At 46.4% G+C, this 14,566-nt stretch overlaps 1 protein-coding gene across 2 annotated transcripts in view; it reads right to left on the bottom strand.

Moving 5' to 3' along the window:
* Window positions 1-14,248, bottom strand: part of LOC308679496 (amyloid protein-binding protein 2) — an 86,864-nt gene extending 72,616 nt beyond the window's left edge. For both annotated transcript variants that reach the window (XR_014028785.1, XM_081346696.1), the window contains exon 1: window positions 13,877-14,248. Coding sequence is in view for 1 of the 2 variants with exons in the window: in XM_081346696.1 (XP_081202822.1) it covers window positions 13,877-14,017 (141 nt within the window). In the remaining variant the exon portion in view is untranslated. The remainder of the gene's footprint in view (window positions 1-13,876) is intronic.
* Between the last annotated feature and the right edge of the window lie 318 nt (window positions 14,249-14,566).

Raw genomic sequence — 14,566 nt, 5'->3', positions numbered from 1 at the left:
ATGGAATAACCATACATGCCTCTAAATCTATATAAAGCAAATCCTCCAGGTAGTATGTTTTTATTTATTTGTCTTTATTTATTAAATTTATGTGCCTCTTACTTCATCAGAGACAACTTTGTGTGGCTTACAAACATTAAAACTAATACAATAAAATAATAAACACTAAATAAAAACAATTAATTTTCACTTTTCACTTCATATAAAGATCAACATTTTCGTGGCTTAAATATCCCTTTTTAAATACCCACTGAAGTCCCTTTGAAGAATGCAAAAAGCATAATTTGGAGGGGGGAAAAACTAAACATGCAGTAAAAGATGCAAACTACCTGTGGCTGCATTCAGACATCAAAATATGGCTTGGTTTTGAATCGGTGTCATACCTTCATCAACCCAAAGTAATTTGCCAATAATGGCTTATGATGAGTGCAGGATCTGAAATTACTTAACCTGTGATCAATAATTAAAGATACCCTCCTGTGTTCTAATGACAGATCAGTCCTCCAGCATGGTGGTGAAGGGTAGCATTTTTTTCTGTGATGGTTCCCAGATAATGGAATTCCTTCACAGGGGAAATATGATGGGCTTCCCATGCTATCATATCTCTGCACTGAGTCACAACCCATAGATTCTATCACAGTGGTTACATTAACTGCATTAACACCATTACGCCAAACCAAAACTAAACAAGGCTTAGCATGGAACTCAATCTTAGAGAACCACAGTACCGTATTTCAAGGATGAAAAGTATCTAAGTTGGCTAAATAAAAGTTCTGAAAAGGTAATCAGCTGGTTAATATTGATTTATAAAAGTTAAGAATCAGCTGACTGCACTTCTTCCAATGAGCGTGGCTTAAGTAATTACTGTAATTCTTCTCTCCAAATGCCTGTCATATTTCAGCGAGGCCTTACTTCCAAAAGAGTTGGCTACGTGTCTCTTGAGTCCTCCAAGCAAAGGTCAGCCATATCAGGAATAATTGATAAAACAGGTATACAGATCAACACTTGGAATTTTACCAGAAACAGAAGCAGGCCAAGCAATGCTTTGGGCCATACCTAGCTAGAGCCATCTTATCACTAGATAAATGGATGGGGGGTTTCAGGGTCTAAGAGAGCTCCCACAACACACTAGAAAGCCATGCATTGTCTAGACTCCAATGGACAATCACTTCAATATGAGCCAGCCGTGAGCTGCAGCTGCCAAAAAAGCCAACACAGTGCTAGGCTGCATTAACAGAGGGAGAGAATCAAGATCACGTGAAGTGTTAATCCCACTTTACAAGGCCTTGGTAAGGCCACACTTGGAATCCTGCATCCAGTTTTGGTCACAATGATGTAAAAAAGATGTTGAGACTCTCTAGAAAGAGCGCAGAGAAGAGCAACAAAGATGATCAGGGGACTGGAGGCTAAAACATACAAGGAACGGTTGCTGGAATTGGGTATGTCTAGTTTAATGAAGAGAAGGACGAGGGGGGACATGATAGCAGTCTTCCAGTGTCTCAGGGGCTGCCCCAAAGAAGAGGGAGTCAAAGCTGTTCTCCAGAGCCCCTGAAGGCAGGACAAGAAAGGATGGAAACTCATCAAGGAGAGAAGCAACCTAGAACTAAGGAGAAATTTCCTGACAGTTAGAACAATTAATCAATGAAACAACCTGCCTCCAGAAGCTGTGAATGCTCCAACACTGAAAGTTTAAGAAGAGACTGGACAACCACTTGTCTGAAATGGCATAGGGTTTCCTGTCTAAGCAGTGGGTTGGACTAGAAGACTTCCACGGTCCCTCCCAACTCTGTTATCCTATATTCTAATATTGGATTTTGGACCACAAGAAAGGCTGAGCGCCAAAGAATTGCGGCCTTTGAACTACGGTGCTGGAGAAGACTCCTGTGAGTCCCTTGGACTGCAAGGCGATCAAACCGGTCGGTCCTAGAGGAGATCAACCCTGACTGCTCTTTAGAAGCCCCTGAAGGCAGGACAAGAAAGGATGGAAACCCATCAAGGAGAGAAGCAACCTAGAACTAAGGAGAAATTTCCTGACAGTTAGAACAATTAATCAATGAAACAACCTGCCTCCAGAAGCGGTGAATGCTCCAACACTGGAAGTTTTTTTAGAAGAGACTGGATAGCCATTTGTCTGAAATGGTATAGGGTTTCCTGTCTGAGCAGGGGCTTGGACTAGATGACCTCCAAGGTCCCTTTCCAAATCCCTGGGGATGGGGCTTTGTTTGTGCAGCCCAGTTGCTGGCATGCCGTGGCCTGGTACTGGTCCACGGACCGGGGGTTGGGGACCCCTGATATAGCGTTTCCTGGCTAAACAGGGGGTTGGACTAGAAGACAGACCCCCAAGGTCCCTTCCAACTCTATTATTGTTGTTGTTGTCGTCGTATCTTTTGAACTCTCTTATACGTATTCCATCTCTTCCTTTCTGAAAATAATTATTTGTACACAGCATGTCATTTCTTTCTAGGTTAAAATCCAAGTTGTCACTTTAAGGCTTCTGCCTCTTAGATCTTGCCCTTCAAAAATCATCAGCCTATGCATAACCTCTCTCTGAATGGTGTTGGATTAGAGCTGCAATTTAACCGATGTGCTTTGGGGATATTACTGGGTATAGAACTCTGCAGGCCAGGATCCAAACTGACACAGGAAAGCAGGACCTGGAGGCCAAAGATGAGAGGAAGCAAAGTTATGAAGCAGCTGTTTGGATAAGCAGGCAAAATGTTTCAAACCAAAAAAAGAAAAGAAATCCAGACATTGCAAAAACAATCATGTTTTGAAGCCGGGGGGGGGGGGGGGGGGCCTACGTCACATTCCAACATTGTACTAACTAAACCATATTGCCGCTTGCTTCCTGGCTTAGCATGTCGTATGAACTAAGCCATTACTTTAATAACCAATGATTAAAAATACTGGCTTAATTATGCTTAGCTGTGGTTGCAGTCAGAAAAGACGAATTTGTTCTGGAGATTAAAGGGAAGCAAATGATGTTAGTAGGATTAACTCAAAGAGAAAATATCAATCAAACTGGGTTGCAGTTAAAAAGGACCTACTGTTCTGGAATCTGAATGCAAATTTAATTTTTATGTATCTAAACTTTGGGCCAGTAGTTCTCTCCCTCAGCCTAACTCACCTCACGAGGTTATTGTGGTGAAAAAAGGAGCAGGAAGGGCATTAGGTATGTTTTATTTTTTATTTTATTTTTTATGTTTGCTGCCTTATTTATAAAAAAAGATCTTTAAGAAATTAAATACACATCTTATTCACGTGCAACTTCCAGATATCGCAGAAATTTATTTTTAATTCTTCAAATTAAAAAAAAAATACTAAAAGGCAGGCATTAGCCCTTCCATATAAGCAACAGACCCCCTTTACATTGCATTTTACCCATGCTATGCTATTTTACCACCATAGTTGATAACGTAGGACAGTGATGGCGAACCTTTTAAAGGCCGAGTGCCCAAATTGCAACCCAAAACCCACTTATTTATCGTCGTGTGCCGGGTGGGCGTGACCCATTGGGTGGGTGTGGCCAATTGGGTGGGCCTGACCCATTGGGTAGGCGTGGCTGCAGTGGTAATGGCAGACTGGGTGGGACTAAAAAGTTCAATCAATTCCAACTTTGCGAGATTTTTTTTCCCCCGCGAGAAGTTGAAATTGATTGATCAAACTTTTTTTTTTTTGCACACGGCGGTGGAGGCCTAAAGCAAAAAAGGTTTTATAAAACCCAGCTGAAGGCCTAAGACTGGGGCGACGGTGCCCGTGCCCACAGAGAGGGCTCTGCGTGCCACCTGTGGCACGCGTGCCATACGTTCACCACCATGGACGTAGGATAATCATATTAGAGTTGTGACCGAATTTGATGAGAGCAACATGTTGATGAAAGACAACTTTGCTAAAAAAAAAACTGGATGACGTACTCTGTTCCCTTTGAGAGAAAAAGTATAAAGTAAATAAATATTCCAAATTAAAAAAAACCCCACCAAGCTGCTGCACACACAATATTTATTTTACACAGCATAGCAACTCCGTGATGCTCTTTCATGCTCTCTCCCAGGAAAAGAAACTACGGGCTCCACCACAGGATTAAACATTTTAATCACAGTTCCATGTTGTTCTTTTGAGAAGAAGACATGGTCTCAGAGGTTATTTTGTCTTTTCATTTTTCCTAATGTAGCCTTTTTGCAAATAATGCCTCTGCAGCGCTATCATCCTGCCAGATTTTTCCAAGCGTTATTTCACAACTTCCTAGTCACATTTTGAAATTATTTTTTTCCTCCTGCTTCTTGGAAAAACAAAGATAACACAATTCCATCTAGTTGGCTCTAGAATAAGTTCAATGAATCTAAGGATACAAATGCTGGGGCAGACAAAGGCTTGATTCACATAGCGCATTAGTCGTTTGCATGGGGTTTGTTTGGTTTTGGCCTTGCATATCACACAATTTTTTTTGTTTTGCAAACTATGGTTTATAGATAATTATTATTATTATTATAGATAATAAGATTATTGCAAAAGTAGCAGCATTCATGGCATTTCTCTGTGCCACCTCTTTCCACCATACTGAAATTTAATTTTGAAATGAAACAAATAAAACGTAAAGGGATCAGCAAGTGAGCTCCCCACTGAATAACAATTTAAACGTACCTCTCACAATCCTGGACTGCTGCTATCCTAGCTGACGAGCTAAAAAGTTAACTCAGCCATGACTGATTTAATGAAATCAGTTGGTTAGATTTGCAGAATGCATTTTGGTCCAATGTGTTGTGTGACCCATCAGGTAGACCTCGGCTTATGACCACAATTGAGTCCAAAATTTTCACTGCCGAGCAAGACAGTTATTAAGTGTATCTGCCCCATTTTACGACCTTTCCCGTTAAGTGAATCACTGCAATTGTTAAGTTAGTAACACAGCTGGTTAAGTGAATCTGGCTTTCCTGTTGCTTTGCTTGTCAGAAAGTGGCAACAGGGTGATGCACATGACCTTGGGACACTGTGACCCTCATAAATATGAGCCAGTTTGCCAAGGGTCCGAATTTTGATCACATGACCATGGGGAGGCAGCAACAGTGTAGGTAGGAAAAACAGTCGTAAAGTCGCTTTTTACAGTGCCACTAATTAACTTTGAAGGGCCACTAAATGAACGGTTGTAAATTGAGGACTGCCTGTAGTTTTATAAACCAAAAGCCACTTTGGTGTAGTTGCTAGAAAATGGGCGATTTCTAGTCCCACCTTAGGCATGAAACCAGCTAAATCAGGGCTTTTCAACCCTTTCACCCACTGTATCACTTTTAGGATATGGCAACATCCGAGTACCACCAGTCGACTAGCAAGGTGTCAAAAACATGACCCCCCAAAAAAAGGAAAACAGCGATGAAGTACAGGTAGTCCTCGACTTACAACAGTTCGTTTAGTGACTGTTCGAAGTTACAATGGCACTGAAAAAAGTGCCCCCCAAGCCACAGCCGAGCAAGACACCTGCCTGCCCACCCGGCGGCGCTCTTCCTCCTGTCCAAGGATTTCTGTTGAGGATTGGCAGCAGGGTGGGGTGGAGTGGGGGGGGGTTGGTTTTTATTTCCCCCCCATCTGCTGGGTGGTTCCAGCAGGTTTTGGTCACTTCACATGACCCTGGGACACTGTGACCATCATAAACATGAATCAGTTGCCAAGCATCTGAATGTAAATCACAAGATCCTGGAGATTTAATTTAATTTAATTTAATTTATTAATATTTCTATACCGCCCTTCTCCCGAAGGACTCAGGGCGGTGAGCAGGACAAGAATAAAATGCGAAGCTACAAATATTAAAAGAAGATTAAATAGTTGCCCATTAAAAAACAATTAATACAATACATTTATAAAAACCCCAAAAGTACAGCAATAAAAACCCCACCAATCCCCCATCAGGCCAGGCCGGCTTGTTCGAATAAAAATGTTTTTAGATCGCGGCGAAAGGAGCGAAGATCGGGCGCCATCCGGAGCTCCACCGGTAGCTGATTCCATAGCTCCGGGGCGCCCACAGAGAAGGATCTCCCCCTGGGGGCCACCAATCGACATTCTCTGACCGGTGGCACCCTGAGGAGTCCCTCTCTGTGGGAACGCACAGGGCGCAGGGAGGTTGATGCCGGCAGCAGGTGTTCCCTGAGGTACTCCGGACCCCTGCCATGTAGAGAGATGCTGTAACATTCCAGCTGATCAGCGCTTCTTCTGGGCTTAGAAGCGCCAGGATCGGTGCCGAGCTCCATCTGGATCCTGGCGCTGATCCTGGCGCTTCCACTGAGCCCTGACAGCCCTGCAGCTCCAGTCATCTCTTGCTCAGGCTTGTGCGGTGCTGCTACTAGTTCAGCTCATTCCCCTCCCCCGCTACTTTTCTAGGATGGTCGTGTACCACCTGCCAGGTGCCCATGTACCACAGGTGGTACCCGTACCACTGGTTGAAAAGCCCTGAGCTAAATGACCTCTCTCTTAGAAGACGACACGGATAAAATATTTTTAAAAACCCTGCCAAGAAAATTGCAGAGACTAACCCAGGCAGTTGCCAGGGGTCAACATTGGCAAAGCCCCACCAGAAAGCATTCATGTTACATGGCATAAGCTTTTGTGAACTGGTACAGAATTATCCAACATAAACCATCCAGATGATTTGAATGTAAACCCCCCCCCCATCCTCCTGGACTGAAGGCCATGTTGGCTGAGCTTGGAGAAACTGGGTGACTTCTGCCATTTTGAGTGATTCATTAGACTCATATATGTAATTCATTGACACTTCTAATCAAATTACATTTCCAATTGGCATTCATCTGTATTGTCCATGCTATAGAGCAGGGGTGTCAAACTCAATTTCATTGAGGGCCGCATCAGCACTGTGGTTGCCCTTGGGGGGCTGGGCGGGTGTGGCCAGGGTGGGCATGGCCTACTGGTTGGGCGTGGCTGGAGTGCATGTGGCCTACTGGGAGGGCATGGCCAGCTCTACATTGTTTGCGTCAAGGGTGCCTATGGGGCCCTGGGCAGGTGTGGGACAGATCTGAGGGTCTCTGGCAGAAGGAGATGAGACTGGGACAAGTGCCAAGGCATGGTCCAGTGGAGGAGCCTAACTGTTCTTCTCAGGCCATACCGGGAGGGGGGGGCTGGATGGTGGTGCGGAGGTCAAATGCCCAGCCCAGCCCTCAAGCACCCGTGGCACTAAGCCCAGCACCACTTCCCCAAGGGGGCACCCAGCTGCTGTGCTTGCTCTCCTTAGCCAGGTTGCTCATGATGGGGACGAGGGCAAAGTCAGAGGGAGGCCCATTCCCTATCCAAAGATTCCTTACCAATAGGATGGGAGACCCCCCAGAATAGGCCAGGAGGAGGGGGCAAGGGGATGGTGAAAGGGAAGCAGGGCAGCACTAAGACAGGAGTTCCCTCAGACCCTCCCTCTCCTTCCTTCCTTCCTTCCTTCCTTCCTTCCTTCCTTCCTTCCTTCCTTCCTAAGAACAGAGTGGTAGGGAAATATTTGAGATGAGGGAGGGAGAAAAACAGGCAAGAAACGCAGTTGGGGAAGTGTCATCCTTCATGAGGAATGAAGAAATGCACCATCGCCTGGAAGTGGCCAGCACGTGGCCCTCGCCTACTTCACATATCCGGCTTGGTGGGCTCTGGGGGAGGGGATGCCATGAGCAGCGTGAGAGTCGATGTTACCTGCGCAATGCTGCCCAGACCCCAGCCTGCCCTGTTTTGCCAGGCAGTGGGGCAATCTCCTCACAGTGCCAAGAGGCTGAGCCAAACGGCGCAAAGCCTCCCTGGTTTCAGCAGGCAGCGGGGCGCTCTCTCACAGCGCTGAGAGGCTGAGCCAGGCAGTGCAAATCCAGAGAGAAGCGCGATGCCACCCAGCCCCCAGCCTGTCCAGTTTTGGCAGGCAGCGGGGCGTTCTCCTCACAGCGCTGAGAGGCTGACCCGGGTGGCACAAATCTGAAGAGAAGTGCAACGCTGCCCAGACCGTAGCCTGCCCAAAGTAGGCAGGGCCATGTGCTGGCCACTTCCAGGCGATGGTGCATTTCTTCATTCCTCACAAAGGGTGATACCTCCCCAGCGTGCACCCAGGGGGCAGTGCCGACATGGCAGGGGCTGGTCCCTGTTTTCAGATGGCCTTGTGGAGCTAAGACTGAATGTATTTCAGCATAGATGACCACCACAAAATTGTACATTGGCTCCTGGCCGGCCTGGGCTGGGGCCAAGGCAGCGGGGGCCGTTCCCTCAGTTTCCAGGATGGCTTCGCGGGCCACATGAAACCACTTTGTGGGCCGCATCCGGCCCCCCTGGGCCTTGTGTTTGACATGTCTGCTATAGACTATTCCTCTGTCTCAGAGTATCATTTATATAGGCCGGGGCTAGGCAACCTTAGCTCTTTTATGACTCGTGGACTTCAACTCCCAGAATTCCTGAGCCAGCATGGAAACTATTCCCTTTCTCCTCAGCATGGCTGGCTCAGGAATTCTGGGAATTGAAGTCCATGAGTAATAAAAGAACCAAGGTTGCCTACCCCTGAATAGGCAGTCCTCGACTTAACAACAGTTCATTTTGTGACCATTCAAAAGTTCAACAGCAGTGAAAAAAGTGACTTATGGCTACTGCAGCATCCCCCATGGTCACGTCATCAAAATTAAGACGCTTAACAACTGACTCATATTTATGATAGTTGCAGTGTCCTGGGGTCAAGTCATCACCTTCTGCAACTTTCTGAGAAGCAAAGTCAATGGAAAAGCCAGGTTCACTTAGCAACTGTGTAACTCACTTAACAATTACAATGATTCGTTGAATGACTGTGGCAAGAAAGGTTCGTAAAATGGGGCAAAACTCACTTAACAATTTTTTTTTGGCTCAGTTTTGGTCATCAGTCGAGGACTTCTTGTACTTCTCTGCTGGCTGTTTAAAAAAACACAGCATTTATCTGACCTTTAAACATCACAAACGGAAAGAATTGGATGTTGAAAGAAACACTGAGAGATATCCATCTAATACAGACATGTCAAACTCACGTCATGTGATGTCACGCAACGCATAGGGACGATTTTGCCATTGCCGGCAATGGGGTGGGCACGGCTTCCGCATGACGCACCCCTGATTCTAATATCTGATGCGTGGAACAAAAGGATTCCCCCAGTAAATTCTTTGCGGAGGGATCAGATCTTGGTGTGGTCTGTCCAGAGGCCCCCCTCGCCTGATCACCATACACAAACAGAACTACTGCATGTCACAAGGCACAAAGCAAACTGCTTAGTCAGCAATTCACAACTCCCATGAAAACATACTAAAGTTGGAGGGCTTGTTTTTCTCATACTGATAAGCTAAGTAATGTGCTGTGAGAAGTAGCAAGAATGCACAACACTTTTTTTAAGGCAGAGAAGACTTCTTTGGCAGCTGCATTATCAAGCTACCGTCACCTTTTAACACAGGCACATGGTCAAAATGTGGGAGTTATATTTATTTTTTCATGACAACTCTCCAAGAATGTTTTCCTTATATAATGTTCTAATTTTAATTCAGGGACAACGTAAGGAGGGGAGCAGGTGGGGAATCAGATTTAGCACCTGTATAGCTCTCTGTTAGCATGCAGGGACCTTACATTTTTCTTCCCAGACAGATTTCTCTTACTTAAAGTTCATCCTTCCATTTCTAAATAATGAGGCTGCATTCCCATCACGTGAACATTTTAATTTCTAGGACAGATGTTTTATATGATAAAAATCCATTATAGAAAACATATTAAGGTAGTCCTCGACTTGCAACAGTTCATTTAGTGACCATCTGAAGTTACAGCGGCACTGAAAAGCGTGATCTATATGACTGTTTTTCACACTTATGACTATTGCAGCATCCTTGTGGTCATGTGCTCAAAATTCAGACACTTTGCAATTGACTCATGTTTATGACGGTTGCAGTGTCCTGGGGTCATGTGAGCACATTCTGCAGCTTTCGGAGAAGGAATGTCAAGGGGGAAGCCAGATCCAGTTAACAACCATGTTACTATTTTAACAACTCTGATGATCCACTTTATAAATGAGACAAAATTCACTTAACAAATGTCTTTACTTAGCGACAGAAATTTTGGGCTCTTTCAGGTGGAGGGAAGAGAAGAATGAATCAGAAACCCTCAACAAGAGGTTCTAGCTAAATTATTATTAAAACATTCTGCTGTCCATATGATATATAGCCTGCACTTGAGACTAACTCATGGACTCCCTTAAAGAGTTACTCCTAAGTGAAAAAGATGGGAGAGATTTCTTTCTGGAAGAAAAATTAAGATAGATGTAACATGCAAACATTCATTCCAGTGTATGAAAATAACGGATAGGTGGGAAGATAGGTGGGAAGATCTGTGGGCGCGCCGGATTTATGGAACCATCTTCCAGTCGAGCTCCGGATGGCGCCTGACCTCCGTTCCTTCCGGCGCGATCTCAAAACCTACCTTTTCGAACAAGCTGGCCTGGCCTGATGGGATGGGGTTGGGTTTTATTAATCTGTTTTAATCTATTTTAATGTGTTTTAACTTATTCATGGGCATTTGTTTAATCGTTTTTAATTTTTGTATCTTGTTTTTTAATATGTATTGCCCTGTTCACCGCCCTGAGTCCTTCGGGAGAAGGGCGGTACACAAATAAAATTAATAATAATAATAATAATAATAATAATAATATTCTTATTTTTTTGAACACGAAAGCCGCATATTGTCTCTAAAAAGGTAAAGGTTCCCTCGCACATGCGTGCTAGTCGTTTCCAACTCTAGGGGCCGGTGTTCATCTCCGTTTCAAAGCCGAAGAGCCAGCACTTGTCCAAGGACGTCTCCGTGGTCATGTGGCCAGCATGACTAGATGCCAAAGGTGCACGGAACGCTGTTACCTTCCCACCGTAGTGGTCCCTATTTTTCTACTTGCACTTTTACGTGCTTTCGAACTGCTAGGTTGGCAGAAGCTGAGACAAGTAACAGGCGCTCACTCTGCTACGCGGCACTCACGATTCGACCCGCCAAACTGCCGACCATCTGATCGACAAGCTCAGTGGCCTAACCCACTGAGCCAATGGACAGAAGGTGAACAGGGTTTCCACCACCATCAAGAACATAAATATGAATTATGTTTCAAAGGAAAAGTCTATGTAAATAAAGTGATTTGCTACGTAACCAATATGAAAAACAAAGCCACTGAATTTTAGTCTAGACAAACACCAAGGATTATTGCCCAACTTGCTTGGAGCCTTCCTGTTGATCCCGCTCTGAAAATATTCAGAGATAGCAAAAAGCAGGGACTGCAGTAAACAATCAGATGATTATTTTTATGTGGTATAAACCTCCCCCACCCAAAGCACACATTCTCTATTAAAGGACTGTTTCCAATTAATTCCACCCATCTCAGCACCCTGATGAAGTCCCATCTGTGAACATACTTCAAAAACCTAAGTTTAAAAAGCACCAGTCCTTCTTTACAGGTAGTTCTTGACTTACGTCCACGACTTTTGCCCTATTTTACATCCTTTTTTTTGCAGCAGTTAAATGAATCACTGTAGCTGTTAAGTGAATCGTGCAGTCATTAAGTGAATCTGGCTTCATCCACTGACTTGGCTTGTCAGAAGCCGGTTGGGAAGGTAACAAACGGTGATCACATGACCCCGGGACAGTGCAACCCTCGTAAACACATGCCAGTTGCCAAGTGTCTGAATTTTGATCACGTCACCATAGGAGTGCTGCAATGGTCACAAGTGTGAAAGCAGGTCCTAAGTGACTTTTTTCAGCGTCGTCGTAACTTCGACTGGTCACTAAACAAATAGCAGTTAAGTCGAGGACTATCTGTATTATAACAGGTAAAATTTACCAGAACAATTCAAAAATACATTGCAAACCATAGTGCATTCTAAGAAAAATACACAAGATAATAAAAACAACACAGATTCCAAAGCAATGACATTACAGTATTTCATGTCTGGCTGGGATGGGCAGCAAGGTTGTAAATTAGCCCTGTAAGGGTGCTACAGGATGTATCCACAGCTCCTAAATTGACCTTTCTGCACCAATGCCCTCCAGATGTGTTGAGCAATGACTCTTAAAAAATGAGTTAGTTGGGTAGTTGAGTGGAAATCTGGGATGTCATATAGGCACAAGTCTCAAATTCTCCAATAAACTATAAAGAATCAAATGAGAGGAGTTTTCTGGAGGAAGTTTTAAAAATCATGAAGCCACATACTGAGAAAGGGTATCAAAGTTGGCCAACTTTAGAAGTGGGGATAAACTTTTGAGGAGCCAATACAGTAGAATACAGGTAGTCCACAATGTACACGCAAAATTTCCTGTTAAGTGAGACATGTCTTAACTGAGTGTGGTTGCCCCCATTTTACAACCTTTCTTGCCACAGTGAATGACTGCAGTTGTTCAGTTAGTAACACGGTTGTTAAGTGAAATTGGCTTCCCAAATGATTTTGCTTGTCAGAAAGCCACAAAAGGGCATCACTTGAACCCGGGACACTGCAACTGTCATAAATATGAGTCAGTTGCCAAGCATCTGAATTTTGATCACGGGATCACGTAAAAGTCTGATAACTTTTTTCAGTGCTGTTGTAACTTTGAACAGTCACTAAACAAATGGTTATAAGTTGAGGACTACTTGTATTTGTAGCTCAGGGTTGAAATGAGGAGGGTTTGGAGTGGAGTGGAGGGAAAATGTCCAAGGAAGCTGAGATGCAATAGTGAAATAGTTGGGTGGGATATAGGCAGAAGAGAGATCCCTGGGATGCAAACTGAAAAGCAAAGGGGAATAATCGTGCAGCAATGGGCTGGGATGAAGCCAGTTATTCTGATGGACGCAAATCATTTTTCGGAACAGAAAACAAGAGGCATTTCCAAGAGGCCAATCCCATTGCAAAAAAACCCAGAAAGGAAGCAAAATTCCACCAAAGGCTGAGAGGTCCCAAGGTGACTTTAGAAAACAACATGTGAATGGGAGCAGCTCCCAGATGCAATTCCTCCACACACAAAAAAAGGGTGCAGAGACAAGCAAAAGGCATGGATTACAGCAGTGTCATTTTCCAGGAACATTGAAACACCAGAATTCAAAGAAAAAGGACTCTTGGTAGAATTCTGGCATGAATTGACAGAACTGGGTGCAGGATAAACAAGGCCCATATTTTTTTTGGGGGGGGGAGGAAACAGGGGACTTATCTTTCAAATTTCTTTATGCAATAAAAAAAGCTGCCCATACAACCAGCTGTCAGATGGAGGGGTCCAATTCTTCATAGGGGGGAGACAAACAAACAAATGGGGTGGGGGGAACCCAGAGACAGGCACGAGGTGTGTGTGTGTGCAATTCTCCCTAGAAGGTGTGCAAAGCTGGGGGGCGGGGGGCTAACCAATTCTTCAAAGGGGGGTGCAAACAAATGGGATGGGGCAAACCAAAGAGCTTAGGAGGGAGGGTTTGCAATTCTCCCTAGGTGTCCAAAGCTGGGGGGGGGGTTGTTAGACTAACCCATTCTTCAAAGGGGGGGTGCAAACCAAAGGGGTGGGGGAAACTAAAGAGATAGGCACGGGGGTGGGTTGCAATTCTCCCCAAAAGGGGTGCAAAGCCACGGGAGGGGGGGCTAAGTCAGCAGATCGGGGGGCGCTTGCAAGTCCGGGGTCGATGATGATGATGATGGTGGTGGTGGTGGTGGTTTGGGGGAAGTTGGGGGTGCAAAAGAGGCGGGGGGCAACGGCCGTGTGTGTGTGTGGGAGGTAAGTCACCCTCCCTGTTTTCTTTTCTCCCCCCCCTTGTCTAAAAAGGGGGGGGCAAAATTCCAGCGTGTCCTCTCCCCCCCCTCCCCCTCCCCAACATCCGAGTCTCATCCCAGGCGGAGAAGCAGGCGGGCCGGGCCTTCCCCTCACCTTGTAATAGACGTCGAATTGGATGTTCTCCGGCAAGGAGCGGATGTCCCTCCGGCGCGCCCGGCCGTAGCTGTCGACCACGGCCGAGATGGCGGTGTTGTAGAGCGTCTCGGGCACCCACTCCAGCTCCACCGCCGCCATCTTGCCTGGCTCGGGCGGCCGCCCAGACCAGGCAGGCAGGCGGGCGGGCGGTCAGGCCTCAACTGCCTTCACACGGCCGCCGCTATGCTCGCCGCTCGGGCCTAATAGTCGCTCCGCCCAGCCGACGCCGCCGACGCGGCTCTCCGCCTGCCTTTCCCCCGCGCTTTGCCTCACCCGCCGGGCTGAGGCGAGGCAGGAGCCGCTGGCGGCGCCCTCGCTGAGGAGGAGGAGGAGGAGGAGGGAAGAGGCGGCCGCCGCGGCCTGGCCAAAAACCCGCCGCCCGCGTGAGGGGCGAGTCCGCGCCGAGCTTGCCCCGCCGCCGCCGCCGCCCCTCACAGCGCCTGAGGAAAAGCCGCGGAGAGGCCGGCCTCGCCTGGCGCGCGCAGGCCGCGGCGGCGTCTGGAGCGGGGGGGGGGGTGGGGGCGGTGGGGGAGCTGGGGGCGGGGTTTGCGGAGGGCCCTCTAAATAAAATGGGAGGGGCGAACCCCCCCTCCCTCCTCTCCGCACGCGCGGGCTCGGAGGAGGGGGCCCCCCACGGCCACGCCCCCC

Source organism: Vipera berus, assembly GCF_964194415.1.
Source record: "Vipera berus genome assembly, chromosome: 1".
NCBI classification, from domain to species: Eukaryota; Metazoa; Chordata; class Lepidosauria; order Squamata; family Viperidae; genus Vipera; species Vipera berus.
The sequence above is the reverse complement of the archived record's forward strand: the minus strand, read 5'-3'. Positions and strand labels throughout refer to the sequence as shown.